At 47.1% G+C, this 21,995-nt stretch overlaps 1 protein-coding gene across 1 annotated transcript; it reads right to left on the minus strand.

Annotated features, from left to right (window-relative positions):
* Window positions 1-7,804: 7,804 nt before the first annotated feature.
* On the minus strand, window positions 7,805-17,301 carry CHCHD10 (coiled-coil-helix-coiled-coil-helix domain containing 10). The gene is made up of 4 exons (XM_063912983.1): window positions 17,183-17,301; window positions 16,610-16,823; window positions 15,542-15,695; window positions 7,805-8,000 (listed from the first exon to the last, which is right to left on the minus strand). Exons 1-4 carry the CDS (start codon window positions 17,224-17,226, stop codon window positions 7,981-7,983), a joined length of 432 nt encoding a protein of 143 aa, XP_063769053.1. The 5' UTR covers window positions 17,227-17,301; the 3' UTR covers window positions 7,805-7,980.
* Between the last annotated feature and the right edge of the window lie 4,694 nt (window positions 17,302-21,995).

Consider the following 21,995-nt stretch of genomic DNA (forward strand, 5'->3'; position numbering starts at 1 on the left):
TACAGTGGTGTTTAGTATCCATCGGAAGAGTATTTAATTAGCAATATTCCGGTGTTGGTTTGAAGGGGATTAATCGCTCGTGCGAATAGTTATGGACATAAGAAGTTTATGTACTTTTACTATTATTTGCACTTACTTATCCATGCGGCGGGAAACCTAGTTTTCCACCCACCTGAGCAGTTGGAAATAGACACAGCCCACCTGTATGAATCAACCTATGACCTTTTGTTATAATGCGAAGACGAATTCCTGTGTCCAATGAACAATGAGATTGTAGGGACCATTGAATTGTATTGTGTGTGGGGCATAAATAGACAAGCCGATCGTATCCAGTACACTCTCTTCAACGGTTCTCATCACTGATAATCGGGAGCTGGATATTCAGAAAGGCGCATGCGATCGTTTCCCCTTGTGCGTAAGTTTTCTCCGCAATCATATTGTCTTTATTGTTATTGTGAGCCATATCTCTCTCTCTCTCTCTCTCCTCCTCTTTCTCTCTCATTTTCCCTTAAACGTAATTGTATTGTATTGTATTTCCTGTGTAGTTATCTGGTTAGTTAGTCTATGTTATATTGTAGTGTATGACTTGTATTGTATTATTCTTTTTCAAGTATAACATTCATATAAGGTGTTAGACCCTAAGCCCGGTATTTGTGTATTTCTTATAGTGTTAAGTATTCTCAGAGCGTCGGTGACGCTCGAACAGCTGTTAAGTTAATAAGGTTACACTGTGTTGCATCTACACTCTATCACTACACTAAGGTTTTCCTGTATAATACATTGTTCATGGTTTACATATAAAGGTTTAACATTGTGAGCGTCAGCGCCGCTGGTGATCTCCTCGTGGTCCCGAGCGTCCGCTACGCTATAGCGAACCATTACGTTAGTCGGCAGCCAATAGCGTGCCTGCCTGTGATCTCTTGGCCGTGAGCGAACGTGACGCTTGAGCGTCTCGACTACGGCTAAGCGATTGCTACGCAATGTGCGTACCCTTACGGTACTCCATACGTCAATAGCGTACAGTGTTCTTAGACCTCTTAAAGGGTTTTAAATAAGATAAATATTTGGCTTTATCAGTCTCTATTGAATTTCCTTACTTTGCGTTCAATTAACAGTTTCTAATTTTTCTTTAAATTGGTCTCTATTCGTTTTTCCAAGTCCTTAAACTCCTGTAAATCAGTAAATGGATGAATTAATGTTTTATAGTTGGCTATATCTGTCCCTAGTTTAGCCAACTCTTGTTTCCTATCATGAATAATTGTTTACAATGTACGTCACCGGAAGTGACGTTACACTTTGTTCGGGGAGTATATTATGAGATGGTATGTGGAATATCATTGAAATGTTGTATAAAGAAAAAGTTCCCTGAAGTGCAACTTAGTATTGACATTTATATGTTGGTGGAGGCACTCAAGAGAAGATCATAAAATCAGCGGTATCTGGGTTGGAACGCCAGGAGGAAATTATGTTGCGTTCACAGCATCTGGTTACCATAGCACCTTATTACAATGTCCGCTCTCAACAAGGAACCATGGGACTAGTAGTTGATGTATAGGGTTCAGCTGCGAACGGAGACACAGTATTGGACAATTGTCATTTAAATATTTCTGGAAGCAGACCCTGTTCATTCTTAAATTACACCTTGAAAAAGACCTCAGCTAGGGGTAGAAATGCATCGGTGTGGAGGTGTTCCAGTCCAGCTCAGAAGCGTTGGTTACCTGAAAAAGCAGCTTGGTTCATGGGGAAGTCCCAGGATCCCCTTCATAGATCCATATACTTTTTAGAACTGCACAGAGTGACGTGTGAGCCTCTTTCTAGGGTTACTGCTTTGCTATTGTATATACATTGTGATTGGTACGGATTCATTTTGTATTATTCTATTCATCTATTAAACTGTACTTCACTATGTACATTTATATTTTTATATCCCTGAATTGGTTCTTCTGCAATGACGAAAAAATAGGATTTTAATTACCTACCGGTAAATCCTTTTCTCGTAGTCCATAGAGGATACTGGGGCCCACATTAGTAATATTGGGTATAGACGGGTCCACTAGGAGCCTTGGGCACTTGAAGAAATTAATAGAGTGCACTGGCTCCTCCCTCTATGCCCCTCCTACCAGACTCAGTCTAGAAACTGTGCCCAAGGAACACAGACATACCTTGAGAGAAGGATTGAAAGGCCAGTGGTGAAATTCAAACCAGCACACACAAACCAAGAGGAAAGCCATGCTAACTAAACTTGAACAGGAACAGCAACAGCTGAACCAACAACAATACTTAACCAAGTAACTGTGCAGGAAAACACAAAGCATTGGGCGGGCACCCAGTATCCTCTACGGACTACGAGAAAAGGATTTAACGGTAGGTAATTAAAATGCTATTTTCTCTTACGTCCTAGAGGATACTGGGGTCCACATTAGTACCATGGGGATGTACCAAAGCTCCCAAACGGGCAAGAGAGTGTGGAGGTTCCTGCAGTACTGATAGACCAAATTGAAGGTCCTCAGCAGCCAAAGTATCGAACTTGTAGAACTTCGCAAACGTATTCGAACCCGACCAAGTAGCTGCTCAGCAGAGCTGTAAAGCCGAGACACCCCGGGCAGCCGCCCAGGAAGAACTCACTGACCTAGTAGAGTGGGCCTGTACAGATTTTGGACATGGCAAACCTGCCGTGGAATAAGCATGCTGGATAGTGAGCCTGATCCAGCGTGCAATTGTCTGCTTTGAAGCAGGACACTCAATTTTATTGGGATCATAAAGAACAAACAGCGAGTCAGATTTCCTGTGACGAGCTGTCCGCTACACGTAGATCTTCAAAGCCCTCACAACATCCAGGGACTTTGAGGTAGAGGAGGTGTCGGTAACCACCGGAAACCACAATGGGTTCATTGATATGAAACGCAGACACCTCCTTTGGAAGAAATTGCTGACGAGTTCTGAGTTCAGCTCAATCCTCATGAAAAATCAAATAGGGGTTCTTGTGAGACAATGCCCCCAGTTCCGACACCCGCCTGGCTGAAGCCAGGGCCAACAGTGTAACGGTCTTCCACGTAAGAAACTTACGTGGAAGGGCTCAAACCATTCTGATTGGAGGAACTGCAACACCAAGTTGAGATCCCAAGGTGCAGTGGGAGGCACAAAAGGCGGCTGAATGTGCAGAACACCCTTCAAGAACGTCTGAACCTCGCGGAAGGAAGCCAATTGTTTCTGGAAGAAAATGTACAAGGCCGAAATCTGGACTTTTCTGGAGCCCAGGCGTAGGCCCACATCCACACCTGACTGCAGAAAAAGTCCCAGTTGACATTCCACCATAGGAAATTTCCTGTTCTCACACCAAGAGATGTATTTCTTCCAAATACGGTGGTAATGCTTAGACGTTACCCCTTTTCTGCCTTAGATCAAAGTTGGAATAACCTTATCCGGGATTCCTTTCCGGGCTAGAATTTGATGCTCAACTTCCATGCCGTTAAACGTAGCCATGGTAAGTCTTGGTTGACGACCGGACCCCACTGCAGGAGATCCTCTCGAAGAGGTAGAGGCCACGGATCCTCCAGGAGCATGTCCAGCAGATCTTGGCCAGTCCGGAGCAATGAGAATTGCTTGAACCTTTTACCTTTTTATTCTTTTGAGAATATTTGGGATCAATGGCAGTGGCGGAATCACATACACCATCTGGTAGATCCAAGGGGACACCAGGGCGTCCACCGCCACTGCCTGTGGGTCCTCGACCTAGAACAATACCGCTGGAGCTTCTTGATTAGACGAGAGGCCATTAGGTCGATTTATGGAATGCCCCACCGATGTGTCAAGCACCCGAAAACCTTCGGGTGGAGGCCCCACTCTCCTGGGCGGAGGTTGTGTCTGCTTCCCAGTTGTCTACTCCCGGAATGAAGATTGCCAACACCACTGCAAGTCATTCTGCCGAGAGGAGAATTCTTGTCACCTCTGACATTGCTGCTCTGCTCGTCGTTCGGCCTTGTCGGTTTATGTACGTTACTGCCGTCACAATGTCCGACTGAACTTGAATGGCTTGATCTTGAAGATGTGATGCCTGTAGAAGGGTGTTGTATATGGACCTTAGTTCCAGAATGTTGATCGGAAGAATGGCTTCCTCACTTGACCATTTTCCTTGGAACTGTTCCCCCTGGGTGACTGCTCCCCAACCTCTGAGGCTTGCAACTGTGGTTAGCAGAATCCAATTTTGAATCCCGAACCTTCGGCCCTCAGTCAGGTGAGAAGTCTGAAGCCACCATAGAAGAGAAACCCTGGCTCTTGGCGACAGACGTATCCTCTGGTGCATGTGGAGATGCGATCCGGACCATTTGTCCAACAGATCCAGCTGGAAGGGCCTTGCGTGAAACCTTCCGTACTGTAGCGCCTCGTAGGCGGCTACCATCTTCCCCAGAAGGCGAATGCAGAGATGCACCGATATCCGGGTTGATTTCAAGACATCCCGCACCATCGACTGGATTACCAATGCCTTCTTCAATGGAAAGAATACCTTCTGTGCCTCCGTATCCAGTATCATCCCCAGGAACGGAAGCCTCCGTGTTGGTTCGGGTGAGATTTTGGTAGGTTCAGAATCCATCCGTGATGCTGGAGTAGTCGAGTTGAGATGGCAATGTTGTCCAACAACCTCTCCCTGGATGATGCCTTGATCAGCAGGTCGTCCAGGTACGGAATTATGTTCACTGTTTGCGGAGGAGAAACATCATCTCTGCCATTACCTTGGTGAACACCCTCGGTACTGCGGAGAGGCCAAATGGCAATGCCTGGAACTGGTAGTGACAGTCCTGTAATGCAAACCTTAGATAAGCCTGATGAGGCGGCCAGATTGGAATATGAAGGTACGCAGCCTTGATATCCAGAGACACCAAGAATTCCCCTTCCTCCAGACCTGAGATCACCGCTCTCAGAGACTGCATCTTGAATTTGAACACCCGTAAATACGGGTTCAATAACTTGGTTTAAAATGGGTCTCACCGAACCGTCCGGCTTCAGAACCACAAACAGGTTGGCATAATAACCTTTGTTCTGCAGCTGAGATGGAACTGAAACAATGACCTGAGTCTGTACCAGTTTTTGGATTGCATCCTGTAAAATTATACCTGCCTCTGGAGAAGCTGGTAAGCCTGATTTGAAGAATCTGTGGGGTGGGAGTTCCTGAAACTCTAGTCTGTAACCCTGGGTGATAAGCTCTATGACCCAGGGATCCTGGCATGTCACCCAGATGTGACTGAAATCTTTTAAACGGGCTCCCACCTGCCTGTCTTCCAGGCAGTGCGGTCCACCGTCATGCTGAAGCAGAACCTGAGTGTTGTTCCTGTGAACCTGCAGTTGCTGGTTTCTTGGGTCTACTTCTATAACCTTTGAAGGTTGTAGAGGAACTTTTGGTCTTATTTTTAAATTTTGCTGTCTGAAAGGACTGCAGAGTAGAAGCTGAGTAGGTCTTCCTAGGTGGAGGAGCTGCGGAAGGAAGGTATATAGCCTTGGATATCCACGTATCCAGTTCATCTCCAAACAGGGCCTCACCTGTGAATGGTAGGCTTTCCACACCTTTTCTGGAATCCGCATCCACAGTCCACTGACATAGCCATAAGCCCCTGCGTGCTGACACTGCCATGGTCGTGGTGTGTGCATTTAGTAAGCCTATCTCTTTTATGGCCTCAACCATAAAACTTGCAGAGTCATGTATATAGTGTAAGAGTAAAATAATCTCCCCCTTGGGTAAGGAATCTAATCCCTCAAGTAGGTTACCTGACCATTTTGCAATGGGTCTTGTGATCCAAGCACAAGCTATAGTAGGTCTCTGGGCTACTCCCGCAGCTGTGTACATAGATTTGAGAGTGGTCTCGATCTTGCGGCCAGCCGCATCTTTTAAGGAGGATGCCCCCGGGACAAGCAAGACTATATTGCGTGATAATCTAGATACCGATGCATCAACAATCAGTGGGTTTTCCCATTTTTTTCTATCATCCTGAGGAAAAGGGAAGGATGTAATTAACCTTTTAGAGATCTGAAACTTCTTGTCAGGATTAACCCAAGTTTCTTCAAATAGGGAATTTAATTCCTGAGATGCAGGGAAAGTAACAGAGGATTTCTTTTTCACATTAAAATAAGATTCCTCAACCCCTCCTGTCACTGTGTCATCCTTGACGTGCAGGACCTCCCTAATAGCTTCTATCAGGGCATGTATTCCTTGTGACAGGGCTGCATCCCCCCCACCCTCCTCTGGGTTTGACACATCATCATCATCAGTGTCAGCCTGCAGGATTTGGGCCCGAGTACGCTTTTGTGGACAAATGGCAGGGGTATGAGATGCTGGCATGGGACTTGAATCTCTATTCATCAGGTCATCCAGAGACTGTCTTAACTGTTGCATCTCTTTCTCAGTATTGGCCAATTTAGTAGAAATATCTGAGATCATCCCTTTTAGAGAAATCAACTATGCTGGTTCGGATCCACTAGTCAGAGAATGTGTACTACCCGAGTACATTGTAGTGATCCCCGTGGAGGAGAAAAACACTATGCAGTGCATGAAACACACTCCTTGCCTGCCATTGTAATGTGAAAGTACACACACACACACACACACACACAAGAAAAGTTAAGCCCAGTTAACCCAAACTGAGCTCTTCTAGGGGGACACAGAGTATGATGGAACCAGCCACACAGCGCCCTTCTCGCTAAAGCTGTAGTTGGGCTTGTGAATAGGTCCCTCAGGAGCTATGTCCTGTCAGCGGGGAACGGGACCATTAACCCTAAAGGAGGTTGAGCATCCCCCCCCCCATCCCCTTAAGTCCCACGAAGCAGGCCGTCTGGTGCCAACCAGACCTGCCTGAAAACAACAAACAGAAAGCGTGACCGGCTCCTCCGGGCACATTTTCTAAACTGAGTCTGGTAGGAGGGGCATAGAGGGAGGATCCAGTGCACACTATTAATTCCTTAAAGTGCCCAAGGCTCCTAGTGGACCCGTCTATACCCCATGGTACTAATGTGGACCCCAGTATGCTCTAGGACGTAAGAGAAAATTGCTTGGCACTGATATAAAGGTTTAAAAGAAACTGAAGAAAACTCTCTGGAGCTTCAGGGTGTGCATCCTCTCCTGAGGGCACTTTTTTCTAAACTGCCTGTGGGAGGGGGCATAGAGGGGAAGAGCCAGCACACCCAGTGAAGAAATTTAAAGTGAACCGGCTCCTTTGGACCCCGTCTATACCCCATCGTACTAGATTCCACCAATATCCCTTATGGATGCTAGAGAACTGACAGACACTAGCACTAGTTTTGCCTATCACATAACCATAAACAATTTATTTTTGTCCTGAACCACCAACCCAGGGTACCCCTACAAGTGTCCCGAGGCACCCCAGGGTGCCACAGCACACAGTTTGAGAACCACTGTACTATGGGGATTTTGCTATATATTTTTGAAAGATCAATTTTATGGAGCGATCAATATATGGTTTAGATTCAGCTGCCTTTTTTTTTAGATAAACAGAACATGAGTTTCTTGAATATGCAATACCAATAGTCTGCACCAAGGTGGCACTAAAGCTCTAACAATGAAATCAGAGTTACAGTTTATGACCTGTGATGGGGTGAAAGAGCAATCGTTTGTTTTTCTAAGCAGCTGAGAGTGCATGCAGGAGACTAATGGCTGTGAGAACACAGACAGTTGTGGGGAGAGTTCTGACTTTACTATGGAAGTGGTGACATATTTAATCTGGCATTACAAAACCATATGAAAAATAAAAGAAAGAAATAAAATCTATATAGAAGATAAAAGACTACACACAATACATAAATTAAAATATAGATATCTATCTTTATTAATTACTCTGCTTCAAGATAAAACCGTTATAGACTAAAACCAATGTGATGCCATGTGGTTAAGTACCAAGTAGAGAACTATAATATGCTGTGACGTCTAGTATAGCTCTTCAAAGATAAGCTGTTCAGATGGAGATCTGACAAATCTCACAAGAGGGAAGAGACACCTGCAGGAGAGACAAGAAGTGACAGTCACACCAGCTCTGTGTCCCATACAGTTACAGGATACGTCTGCTTTTATATAAATCTTCTAACTCTTCCTTACGGTGCTTGAGATTTCTGTTTTCTGATGGACCCTCTCACATGCCTACTTTATTTTTCTAGTTATGTGTATTGAGAAGTAGTGGAAGCAGTCTATGTAGTCTACAGCTTCTCGCTGGTTTTCATGGACAACAAGCCCCTCCAGAATACGGTTTCGGTATGAATGGTCAACCATTCGGTATCCGTTCACATGGTCGACCATGTTATGGTCGACAGTCATTAGGTCGACCACTATTGGTCGACATGGACACATGGTCGACACATGGAAATGGTCGACACATGAAAAGGTCGACACATGAAAAGGTCGACATGAGTTTTTTAACTTTTTTCCTTTTGGGGAACTTTTCCATACTTTACCGTTCCAATCGTAGTCCACGTGGATCGTAATCTGTGCCGAGCGAAGCGAAGGCACCATGCCCGAAGCATGGCGAGCGTAGCGAGCCATGCGAGGGGACGCAGTGCACTAATTGGGGTTCCCGGTCACTTTACGCAAAAAACTACACACAAAAAAAGTTAAAAAATGCATGTCGACCGTTTCATGTGTCGACCATTTTCATGTGTCGACCATGTGTCCATGTCGACCATGTCAATGTCGACCAATAGTGGTCGACCTAATGACTGTCGACCATAACATGGTCGACCATTAATACCGGAACCCAACCATTCATGTGTCGTTTTCTGCGTAAAGTGATGGGGAACCCCAATTCGTGCACCACGTCCCCTCGGACAAGGTGCCTCGCTGCGCTCGTCACAGGTTGCCGTTCCCAATCGTAGTCCACGTGGATCGTAAAGTATGGAAAAGTTCCACAAAAGGTAAAAAAATAAAAAACTCATGGCGACCTTTTCATGTGTCAACCATGTGTCCATGTCGACCAATAGTGGTCGACCATAACATGGTCGACCATCCAAACAGATACCCCAGAATACAACCAGTGTACATGGGCTCCCACACTTCCATTGCCTCATCCTCCTCCCAAAGTTATTAGTTACAAAATGCCAGTGTGAATCAGCTTTAAATAGTGGAGAGTGTTCTATTATTACAGGGGAAATCATATACAAAATTGGTGATAAAAATGGAGCTATCTTTAATTCCATTAAAACATTAATTTGTCTTAACACATCTATATATAATAAGATTTTACTCACCGGTAAATCTATTTCTCGTAGTCCGTAGTGGATGCCGAGACTCCGTAAGGACCATGGGGAATAGCGGCTCCGCAGGAGACTGGGCACAACTAAGAAAGCTTTAGGACTACCTGGTGTGCACTGGCTCCTCCCACTATGACCCTCCTCCAGACCTCAGTTAGGATACTGTGCCTGGAAGAGCTGACACAATAAGGAAGGATTTTGAATCCCGGGTAAGACTCATACCAGCCACACCAATCACACCGTATAACTCGTGATATTATACCCAGTTAACAGTATGAACATAACAGAGCCTCTCAACAGATGGCTCAACAATAACCCTTTAGTTAACAATAACTATATACAAGTATTGCAGACAGTCCGCACTTGGGACGGGCGCCCAGCATCCACTACGGACTACGAGAAATAGATTTACCGGTGAGTAAAATCTTATTTTCTCTGACGTCCTAAGTGGATGCTGGGACTCCGTAAGGACCATGGGGATTATACCAAAGCTCCCAAACGGGCGGGAGAGTGCGGATGACTCTGCAGCACCGAATGAGAGAACTCAAGGTCCTCCTCAGCCAGGGTATCAAATTTGTAGAATTTTGCAAACATGTTTGCCCCTGACCAAGTAGCAGCTCGGCAAAGTTGTAAAGCCGAGACCCCTCGGGCAGCCGCCCAAGAAGAGCCCACTTTCCTCGTGGAATGGGCTTTTACAGTTTTAGGCTGCGGCAGACCAGCCGCAGAATGCGCAAGCTGAATTGTGCTACAAATCCAGCGAGCAATAGTCTGCTTCGAAGCAGGAGCACCCAGCTTGTTGGGTGCATACAGGATAAATAGCGAGTCAGTCTTCCTGACTCCAGCCGTCCTGGAAACATAAATTTTCAAGGCCCTGACTCCAAGTCCCTAGTAGCCGCAGGCACAACAATAGGTTGGTTCAAGTGAAAAGCTGATACCACCTTAGGGAGAAACTGGGGACGAGTCCTCAATTCTGCCCTATCCATATGGAAAATCAAATAGGGGCTTTTACATGACAAAGCCGCCAACTCTGACACTCGCCTAGCCGAAGCCAAGGCCAAAAGCATGACCACTTTCCACGTGAGATATTTTAAATCCACGGTTTTAAGTGGCTCAAACCAATGTGACTTTAGGAAACCCAACACCACGTTGAGGTCCCACGGTGCCACTGGAGGCACAAAAGGAGGCTGAATATGCAGCACTCCCTTAACAAATGTCTGAACTTCAGGCAGTGAAGCCAGTTCTTTTTGGAAGAAAATCGACAGAGCCGAAATCTGGACCTTAATGGAACCCAGTTTTAGGCCCATAGTCACCCCTGACTGTAGGAGGGGCAGAGATCGACCCAGCTGAAATTCCTCCGTTGGGGCCTTCCTGGCCTCACACCACGCAACATATTTTCGCCATATGCGGTGATAATGTTGTACGATTACATCTTTTCTAGCTTTAATGAGCGTAGGAATGACTTCCTCCGGAATACCCTTTTCTTTTAGGATCCGGTGTTCAACCGCCATGCCGTCAAACGCAGCCGCGGTAAGTCTTGGAACAGACAGGGCCCCTGCAGCAGCAGGTCCTGTCTGAGCGGCAGAGGCCATGGGTCCTCTGAGATCAATTCTTGAAGTTCCGGGTACCAAGCTCTTCTTGGCCAATCCGGAACAATGAGTATAGTTCTTACTCCTCTTTTCCTTATTATCCTCAGTACCTTGGGTATGAGAGGAAGAGGGGGAAACACATAAACCGACCGATACACCCACGGTGTCACTAGAGCGTCCACAGCTATCGCCTGAGGGTCCCTTGACCTGGCGCAATATTTTTCTAGCTTTTTGTTTAGGCGGGACGCCATCATGTCCACCTGTGGCCTTTCCCAACGGTTTACAATCAGTTGGAAGACTTCTGGATGAAGTCCCCACTCTCCCGGGTGGAGGTCGTGCCTGCTGAGGAAGTCTGCTTCCCAGTTGTCCACTCCCGGAATGAACACTGCTGACAGTGCTAACACGTGACCTTCCGCCCATCGGAGAATCCTTGTGGCTTCTGCCATCGCCGTCCTGCTTCTTGTGCCGCCCTGTCGGTTTACATGGGCGACTGCCGTGATGTTGTCTGACTGGATCAGAACCGGCTGGTTTTGAAGCAGGGGTTTTGCCTGACTTAGGGCATTGTAAATGGCCCTCAGCTCCAGAATATTTATGTGTAGGGAAGTCTCCTGACTTGACCAAAGTCCTTGGAAGTTTCTTCCCTGTGTGACTGCCCCCCAGCCTCGAAGGCTGGCATCCGTGGTCACCAGGACCCAGTCCTGTATGCCGAATCTGCGGCCCTCTTGAAGATGAGCACTTTGCAGCCACCACAGCAGAGATACCCTGGTCCTTGGAGACAGGGTTATCAACCGATGCATCTGAAGATGCGATCCGGACCACTTGTCCAACAGGTCCCACTGAAAAGTTCTGGCATGGAACCTGCCGAATGGAATTGCTTCGTAGGAAGCTACCATCTTTCCCAGGACTCGCGTGCAGTGATGCACTGACACCTGTTTTGGTTTCAGGAGGCCTCTGACTAGAGATGACAGCTCCTTGGCTTTCTCCTCTGGGAGAAACACTTTTTTCTGGACTGTGTCCAGAATCATCCCCAGGAACAGTAGACGTGTCGCAGGAACCAGCTGTGACTTTGGAATATTTAGAATCCAACCGTGCTGGTGTAGCACCTCCTGAGATAGTGCTACGCCGACCAACAACTGCTCCCTGGACCTCGCCTTTATCAGGAGATCGTCCAAGTATGGGATAATTAAAACTCCCTTTTTTCAAAGGAGTATCATCATTTCGGCCATTACCTTGGTAAATACCCTCGGTGCCGTGGACAGGCCGAACGGCAACGTCTGGAATTGGTAATGACAATTCTGTACCACAAATCTGAGGTACTCCTGGTGAGGATGGTAAATGGGGACATGCAGGAAAGCATCCTTGATGTCCAGTGATACCATGTAATCCCCCTCTTCCAGGCTTGCAATAACCGCCCTGAGCGATTCCATCTTGAACTTGAATTTTTTTATATATGTGTTCAAGGATTTCAAATTTAAAATGGGTCTCACCGAACCGTCCGGTTTCGGTACAACAAACATTGTGGAATAGTAACCCCGTCCTTGTTGAAGTAGGGGCACCTTGACTATCACCTGCTGGGAATACAGCTTGTGAATTGCCTCTATCACAGCCTCCCTGCCTGAGGGAGTTGTTGGCAAGGCAGATTTGAGGAAACGGCGGGGGGGAAATGTCTCGAATTCCAGCCTGTACCCGAGATACCACTTGAAGGATCCAGGGATCTACTTGTGAGCGAGCCCACTGATTGCTGAAGTTTTTGAGACGGGCCCCCACCGTACCTGGCTCCGCCTGTTGAGCCCCAGCGTCATGCGGCGGACTTAGAAGAAGAAGCGGGGGAGGACTTTTGTTCCTGGGAACTGGCTGTATGCTGCAGCTTTTTTCCCCTACCTCTGCCTCTGGGCAGAAAGGACGCGCCTCTACCCCGCCTGCTCTTTTGGGGACGAAAGGACTGTACCTGATAATACGGTGCTTTCTTTGGTTGTGAGGGGACATGTGGTAAAAATGCTGACTTCCCAGCCGTTGCTGTGGACACTAGGTCTGAAAGATCATCCCCGAACAACTCCTCACCCTTATAAGGCAAAACTTCTATGTGCCTTTTAGAATCTGCATCACCTGTCCACTGCCGAGTCCATAACCCTCTCCTGGCAGAAATGGACAGTGCACTTATTTTAGATGCCAGCCGGCAAACATCCCTCTGTGCATCTCTCATGTATAAGACAGCGTCTTTAATATGCTCTATGTTTAGCAATATAGTGTCCGTGTCTAGGGTGTCAATGTTTTCTGACAGGGAATCTGACCACGCAGCTGCAGCACTGCACATCCATGCTGAAGCAATAGCTGGTCTCAGTATAATACCAGTGTGTGTATATATAGCCTTCAGGAGAGCCTCCTGCTTTCTATTAGCAGGTTCCTTTAGGGCGGCCGTATCCGGAGACGGTAGTGCCACCTTTTTTTATAAGCGTGTAAGCGCTTTATCCACCCTAGGGGGTGTTTCCCAACGTGACCTATCCTCTGGCGGGAAAGGGTACGCCATTAGTAACTTTTTAGAAATTACCATTTTTTTATCTGGGCAAGCCCACGCTACTTCACACACTTCATTTAATTCTTCAGAAGGGGGAAAAACTACTGGTAGTTTTTTCTCTCCAAACATAATACCCTTTTTTGTGGTACCTGGGGTCACATCAGAAATGTGTAAAACATTTTTCATTGCCTCAATCATGTAACGAGTGGCCCTATTGGACATTACATTAGTCTCTTCGTCGTCGACACTGGTATCAGTATCCGTGTCGACATCTGTGTCTGCCATCTGAGGTAGCGGGCGTTTTAGAGCCCCTGATGGCCTTTGAGACGTCTGGGCAGGCACGAGCTGAGAAGCCGGCTGTCCCGCATTTGGCATGTCATCAAATTTTTTATGTAAGGAGTCGACACTTTCACGTAATTCCTTCCACAAGTCCATCTACTCAGGTATCTGCCCCGCAGGGGGTGACACCACATTTATAGGCATCTGCTCCGCCTCCACATAAGCCTCCTCATCAAACATGTCGACACAGCCGTACCGACACACCGCACACACACAGGGAATGCTCTGACAGGAGACAGGACCCCACAAAGCCCTTTGGGGAGACAGAGAGAGAGTATGCCAGCACACACCAGAGCGCTATATAATACAGGGATTAACTAAATTATATCCCCTTATAGCGGCTATATATGTATATTGCGCCTAAATTTAGTGCCCCCCCCTCTCTTTTTTACCCTTCTGTAGTGTAGACTGCAGGGGAGAGCCAGGGAGCTTCCTTCCAGCGGAGCTGTGAGGGAGAAATGGCGCCAGTGTGCTGAGGGAGATAGTTCCGCCCCTTTTTGCGGACTTCTCCCGCTTTTTTCAGGAATTCTGGCAGGGGTAATTTATCACATATATAGCCTCTGGGGCTATATATTGTGATGATTTTGCCATGCAAGGTGTTTATATTGCTGCTCAGGGCGCCCCCCCCCCAGCGCCCTGCACCCATCAGTGACCGCAGTGTGAGGTGCGCATGAGGAGCAATGGCGCACAGCTGCAGTGCTGTGCGCTACCTTGTTGAAGACAGGAGTCTTCTGCCGCCGATTTTCCGGATCACTTCTTGCTTCTGGCTCTGTAAGGGGGCCGGCGGCGCGGCTCCGGGACCGAACATCAAGGCCGGTTCCATGCGGTTGATCCCTCTGGAGCTAATGGTGTCCAGTAGCCTAAGAAGCCCAAGCTACCACCAGTTAGGTAGGTTCGCTTCTTCTCCCCTTAGTCCCTCGCTGCAGTGAGTCTGTTGCCAGCAGATCTCACTGTAAAATAAAAAACCTAAAATATACTTTCTCTCTAGGAGCTCAGGAGAGCCCCTAGTGTGCATCCAGCTCAGCCGGGCACAAGATTCTAACTGAGGTCTGGAGGAGGGTCATAGTGGGAGGAGCCAGTGCACACCAGGTAGTCCTAAAGCTTTCTTAGTTGTGCCCAGTCTCCTGCGGAGCTGCTATTCCCCATGGTCCTTACGGAGTCCCAGCATCCACTTAGGACGTCAGAGAAAAGCTATTATCCTCTACCTACAAACCATTACTACCATAGTGCTTTAGAGGGTTGGGTACAAAATCCTGACAGTCAGAAGACCGACAGCAGAATCCAGACAGTCACCCTACTCCTATCCTTAACCAACACTTCCTGCAGCCGAACTCTAACCCTCGCCAACCCCATAACCCCCCCTTAGTGCCTAACCCTATCCCTCCCCATCCTGCAGCATAACCCTAACCTCCCCCAGCCCCGAAGCATAACCCTAACCCTTCCACTAGTGCCTAATCCTAACCAACCCCACCCCGCAGCATAACCCTAACCATCCCCCAAGCACCTAATACTAACCCACCCCTCCCACAGTCTAACCCTAACCTCACCCGCCACATAACCCTAATCTTCTCCATAGTGCCTAACCCCATACTTACCTCCGAGATCCGTCAGAATCCCACTGTTTTCTGACTGCTGGTATTTTGGCCACATCCCCTTTAGAGCTACGATAAGCCTCACACACCTATTATATTACACCTGTTATCAACAAATATATTTAATGTACACAGTTCTATCCTGTGAGTCTGTTACACGCTACATTTCACAACACATATTTACCTAGGTGCCAAGCGTTACACCTGCATCTTTCCAACAACACAGTGTATACCTTACCCCAGTTACAGCTCCACTCCTCACTCACCATGGCTGTATTTACACTGCTTCAGTGCTTCGCTGAACCCCTCACACAGAGTCAGGTCACTCTGAGTGGTAGCACAGTCCAAGAATTGCTTCATTTCATAGTGACAGGGACCATATGTTGACTGAGGCTGCTGGGATGGGGCCCTCGGAGCCTCCTACAGCAATATAAATTGTGGTGCAAGAGAAAAAGAAGATGAAAAAGTAAATAAAACAAGAGCTGCAACAATATACAGGGCTGGTACATATACAGTACACACACTAAGCTTAAGATGATTTGCGGTACACTGACAGCAAAATGTTGCCTACCACTGTGATACACTAAAGAACTCTTTAGTGACCTAACGGGCATAGATGAGAAGAAAAGATGCCTATAAAATGAATAGCAACAGCAACATAAATAACTTACAAGCAAAAGTTAGAAACACACTATTATATCTTGTTCACATATACACATAATTTAGAAAGTGCTTATTTTAGGCAGAGCTTTATAATAAATAAGTTATACACACACACACACGTAATTAGAAATTAACCACGGATCTTTCTGTGTAAATGCCCCACAGCGTTAGCGAAGTGCGCCGGTACTAGATTGGCACAATCTAGCAGATCGCTCATTTCATGAAATGAGAAGAAGCCCCCCCCCCCCCCCCCCCTTCCCATCCTCGCTCGGCACACACTGCGCTGAGTGCTGAGCGGGGGGAGGGATGTGTGCTGAGCGGACTGTGCTAGATCGCTCAGCACACACATCTCCTCCGTGTGTATGGGGCTTTACTCTTACCCTCCCTTCACACAGCCTAATGCTAACCCTCCCCTCCTGCCTGCCCCCTGCAGCCTATCCCTAACCATAATACTTAAAGGAAGAATGTGTCAGGATTCTGACAGTCGGGATGCCACTGTCAGTACTGTTACCGTCGGCATCCTGTCTGGCTGCTGACTACATCCCAAGAGAAGTATATGCTCTATATTTAGTCAATACAATACCAGATAATAGATTTGTGCCTAGATTTCATCTATGCTTGTACTGTATGAGATATCAGACACACTCCACCAATATCACCGTATTACTGACCTGTGCTGCCGGCTTTGCTGGCTCTGTGCTGCCACCACTGAAAGCTCCAGTGAGCGCTCCACCAAGGACATGTCCCACTGCTGACCCCACAGCCACACCAGCCGCTGTAGTAGCCATCTGAGCCATCAGCCCAGGCCCCTGGGATGGAGCTGGAGCAGAGGACACAGCGGATGGTGGTGGGTGTGCAGGAGCCGGAGCATGAGAGGGAGCATGGCTGCCAAGGGAAACAGGGAGAGAGAGAAATATTACAGGTCACCTCTGTTCAGAATGGGATATATTATACAAGCTAAATGTATGCCCCAGTGTAAATTATACAAGACTGTCTAAGAGCAGTAATAATGTACAGTAGCAGGTGCAGTGCAATATACCTTACCCCACACAAGTTTCCCCAGAACATTAAAGTGGTGATATCAGAACTCACCAATTACATATACACAATACGTCATGAAATCACGGCCAAGCGGTCATCGGTGACATACAGTAGGGACTGATCCTAATGACATTGCTGCAAGGACATACTACACACACTGTTCTAATCATTAGGCTCCAGTCTACCATACAGCGTCTTATTACCTGGGTGCCGGGCGGGAAGGGGCGCTGCGGCTGCCTCTCGGCATTGTGTGACCTCTACACTGCGAGTCACTGGCTGACACTGACAGCTCTCCTCCTGCTGCTGCTGCTGCTGCACTTGGATTAAACCCACGTTCGTCAGTTTCCAGAAAACTCCAGAGGGCGCCTTCTAAAGACGTCACAATCTGCAAGTACTCTATCTCTGGCACTTGGCCTTAATACCACCAATGCACTGGTGACTGAACGCACACTTACCAGCTGAGGATACAGTAGTTAGATCTCAGTTCTTAGCTAATGTCACTCAGTATATCATGGCAGCTTATGTCTGCCGACCCCGCACCTGCCATCTCGCGTTTTACATTTCGAAAAGCAGAACACTACTCTCGAAATGTAAAAGTAGTGTTCTGCTTTTCCCATTGCATTATTTGATGCTGTGTTGTATCTGTTTGCTTTCTAAAATATCATACTATACGAGATACATGCACTTAAATAGTTCCAATGCCTTATGGGATTTTTTATTTTTTTTGAATATGTAATTTTAAGTGATAGTCAGGGCCGGTGCAAGGTTTCCCAGCACCCTAGGCAAATCATCAGCAACCTCCCCCCCCCCCCCCCAAAAAAAATAATAATAATAATAATTATATATATATATATATATATATATATATATCAGAGGCGTAACTAGGGATTTTGGAGCCCAGGGCAATATCATTAATGCCCCCCCCCCCCCCCCCAAAAAAAGTGAAGGTTAAAATCATGCGCGCGCGCTCCGGAAGAGGGGCCGTGGCCACTAAACAGGGGGCATGTCCCTCGGTGTAGTAATACCCCTTATACTCTCTAGTACTGGTGCCCCTTTCACCTTGTAACACACTGAATGAGCAGACATTCACCTTGTAGCACACTGAATGAGCCGACATTCACCTTGTAGCACACTGAATGAGCCAAAATTCACATTGTAGCACACTGAATGAGCCGAAATTCACCTTGTAGCACACTGAATGAGCCAAAATTCACATTGTAGCACACTGAATGAGCCGAAATTCACATTGTAGCACACTGAATGAGCCGAAATTCACATTGTAGCACACTGAATGAGCCGAAATTCACATTGTAGCACACTGACTGAGCCAAAATTCACCTTGTAGCACACTGAATGAGCCGACATTCACATTGTAGCACACTGAATGAGCCGACATTCACATTATAGCACACTGAATGAGCCGACATTCACATTATAGCACACTGAATGAGCCGAAATTCACATTGTAGCACACTGACTGAGCCAAAATTCACCTTGTAGCACACTGAATGTGCCGACATTCACATTGTAGCACACTGAATGAGCCGACATTCACATTATAGCACACTGAATGAGCCGACATTCACATTGTAGCACACTGAATGAGCCGACATTCACATTGTAGCACACTGAATGAGCCGACATTCACATTATAGCACACTGAATGAGCCGAAATTCACATTGTAGCACACTGAATGAGCCGAAATTCACCTTGTAGCACACTGAATGAGCCGACATTCACATTGTAGCACACTGAATGAGCCGACATTCACATTATAGAACACTGAATGAGCCGAAATTCACATTGTAGCACACTGAATGAGCCGACATTCACATTATAGAACACTGAATGAGCCGAAATTCACCTTGTAGCACACTGAATGAGCCGAAATTTACATTGTAGCACACTGAATGAGCCGACATTCACATTGTAGCACACTGAATGAGCCGACATTCACATTATAGCACACTGAATGAGCCGACATTCACATTATAGCACACTGAATGAGCCGACATTCACATTATAGCACACTGAATGAGCCGACATTCACATTATAGCACACTGAATGAGCCGACATTCACATTGTAGCACACTGAATGAGCCGACATTCACATTGTAGCACACTGAATGAGCCGACATTCACATTGTAGCACACTGAATGAGCCGACATTCACATTATAGCACACTGAATGAGCCGAAATTCACATTGTAGCACACTGAATGAGCCGAAATTCACCTTGTAGCACACTGAATGAGCCGACATTCACATTGTAGCACACTGAATGAGCCGACATTCACATTATAGAACACTGAATGAGCCGAAATTCACATTGTAGCACACTGAATGAGCCGACATTCACATTATAGAACACTGAATGAGCCGACATTCACATTGTAGCACACTTAATGAGCCGACATTCACATTATAGCACACTGAATGAGCCGACATTCACATTATAGCACACTGAATGAGCCGACATTCACATTATAGCACACTGAATGAGCCGACATTCACATTGTATCACACTGAATGAGCCGACATTCACATTATAGCACACTGAATGAGCCGACATTCACATTATAGCACACTGAATGAGCCGACATTCACATTGTAGCACATTGAATGAGCCGACATTCACATTATAGAACACTGAATGAGCCGAAATTCACCTTGTAGCACACTGAATGAGCCGACATTCACATTGTAGCACACTGAATGAGCCGACATTCACATTATAGCACACTGAATGAGCCGACATTCACATTGTAGCACACTGAATGAGCCGAAATTCACCTTGTAGGACACAGTGTGAACTGAAATTCACATTCTAGGCCTGAAGAGAGATGGGGCATTAAGAGGGAGAGAGGAGGGGGGCTTGGCATGAGGAGAAAGAGGCATATGGGGGGAGAGAGCGCAAGGGAGAGAGGCAATGGGGAGAGATTTCAGCAGAGGAGAGGTGCTCTGGACAGCAGTTACACATCCAGACTGTACCTTCAGGTGGGGAGGCAGCTCTGTGGTGTCACATGCTGGGCAATCCGGTATTTGCAGTGCTCAAATGCTTCTGGACCCCGCAGCCCAGCAAAACATTATGCGGCCATGGGGGGGGATATAAAATAAGCGGGAGGAGACGCAGAAGGCAGGAGGAGGCAATGCGGGAGATTAACGGGGATAGGCAGAGTTGCGCAGCGGCTGATCCAGGAGTCCAGGACAGACTCTTCAGACTTATACTGTCCTGGACTCCTGGATCAGCCGCTGCGCAACTCTGCCTATCCCCGTGAAGTGAAGAGGAGCCGAGCCCGCTTGCCTGTGTACAGCTCCGGGAGCGTGACGCTGTCACTGCGGTCACGCTCCCGGCTCCCAGCACCAGCACACACATGACGGAGGCAGCATAGTGCGCCAGCGCGGTGCGGCGCTATAGTAACGGGCGGCAATAGCGGGGGCGGGCGGTGTCGGATGTGCCTTTCCTCCCTGGGTGAATGTGCCGCCCCCGGACATCGGGGCGGGTATGATAAGGGAGGGGGAGTTAGCGACGCAGGCGCAGCAGTGAAGGAGCAAGAGGAAAGACACTGGTGAGCCGGGACGCGGTAGCCTTACATTTTTTTTTTTTTTTAACTCAGCACCGCCCTTAAAGTGCCCATAGGCGCCGGCACTTTAAAGCTACCTAGTGGTAGCGCCGGCCCTGGTGATAGTTAATTTAGCCATAGCCTTGGGAACGACAGGATGATTGGCAAATCTATAATGGGTGCACACCCTGTAGCCATGCAATATACTTACCTGCACACTGGCCCCGTTCTGTTATAATAAGCCCCTGAACAGACTCCTAGATCCAATTAGGTTCAATTTACAGTACAACTAAACTCACAGATTTTTGTTTGCAGCCCACATACAAAATCCACGAGTCCAGGATGAGATTAGGCCGCAAGGGGGACCCAGGTGCCGATGGTAGCGTTTCCACGCTGTTGCAACTGCAACTCGTCCCCCTCGTTGCTAATTGGATTGAGCCCATAGTCTTCTTAACTGATGTAGAATAAAGAGATACAAGAGGTGATTTTTCCTATGAAAAAAGGTATCGGTGCTCAGTAATAAAGTTTGCTAAAACATTTATAGTAGCTTCCACACTGTTAATGAGTGTGGAAAAACTTAGGGGGTGATTCAGACCTGATCACTGGGCTGCTAATTTTGCTGTCCTGCGTTCAGATAGTTGCCACCTCCAGGGGGAGTGTATATTCGCCATACAAATGTGCGATCCTATGTGTACGCCGAGCTGCTAAAAAACACTTTGTGCAATCTCTGCGCATCCCAGGATTTTTCGCACCATTCCGTTGCTGACTGCCGATGCCATTTGTTGCTGTCCGATGCGCATTGCAATGCATACGCATGCACAATTAGTACCTGATCGCCCGCTGTGCGAAAACACACAGCGGGGATCAGGAATGAATCACCCCCTTATTTCAGTTATCTAAAAGCAGGGGCATAGCTAGAAATGTTTGGTATTCTTATAAGATTTGGAAGGGGCCTTACCTGCTGTATCTTCCCTATCTTCACAGGCCTGTCGCTGTCTTCCACTGCCTGCCTTACTGCACTTGGTGCTTAAAGGGTTCGTTAGGAGCTACTTTATTATACTGTTAGACTGCTTGGTCAGGGCAGGAGAGGCCAGAGATAAGGTAAACAAGGATGACAAGGGAGGAGATCAGTATTCCCCTTTCGGAAATCTCATGGTTGACCGCCTGGTTTAAGAGCAAGCATGGGTGGGAAAAATGCAGAGTTCTCAAAGGAAAGTAGGCTACCTTCATAGTGTGAGAGACAGGCAGTACTGGTGCTTCCAGGCCATATGAGAATACATATATTTTACCTTTTAAGGAACTTTTGAATAAAGAAGTAAAAAAAAAATACCACGTTAAACTATACTTTCATACTTTCAGAACCTCCCCCTGGAAACGCCAAGGAGCATGTAGGGAAGGTGAATACAAACTAATTTGCATATTGCTGGCCCACCACCTGCTGCGTGATTGAC

Source organism: Pseudophryne corroboree, chromosome 1 (genome assembly GCF_028390025.1).
Source record: "Pseudophryne corroboree isolate aPseCor3 chromosome 1, aPseCor3.hap2, whole genome shotgun sequence".
NCBI classification, from domain to species: Eukaryota; Metazoa; Chordata; class Amphibia; order Anura; family Myobatrachidae; genus Pseudophryne; species Pseudophryne corroboree.

What these genes read in the sequence shown, in the direction of transcription:
- CHCHD10 (XM_063912983.1), bottom strand. Translation starts at nt 17,226, where the DNA reads ATGCCGAGAGGCAGCCGCAGCGCCCCTTCCCGCCCGGCACCCAG. An exon ending in CAGCAAAGCCGGCAGCACAG is followed by an intron (nt 15,696 to 16,609) that starts GTCAGTAATACG and finishes ATATTGCTGTAG; the next exon opens with GAGGCTCCGAGGGCCCCATC. An exon ending in GCAGTGTAAATACAGCCATG is followed by an intron (nt 8,001 to 15,541) that starts GTGAGTGAGGAG and finishes TCTCTCCTGCAG; the next exon opens with GTGTCTCTTCCCTCTTGTGA.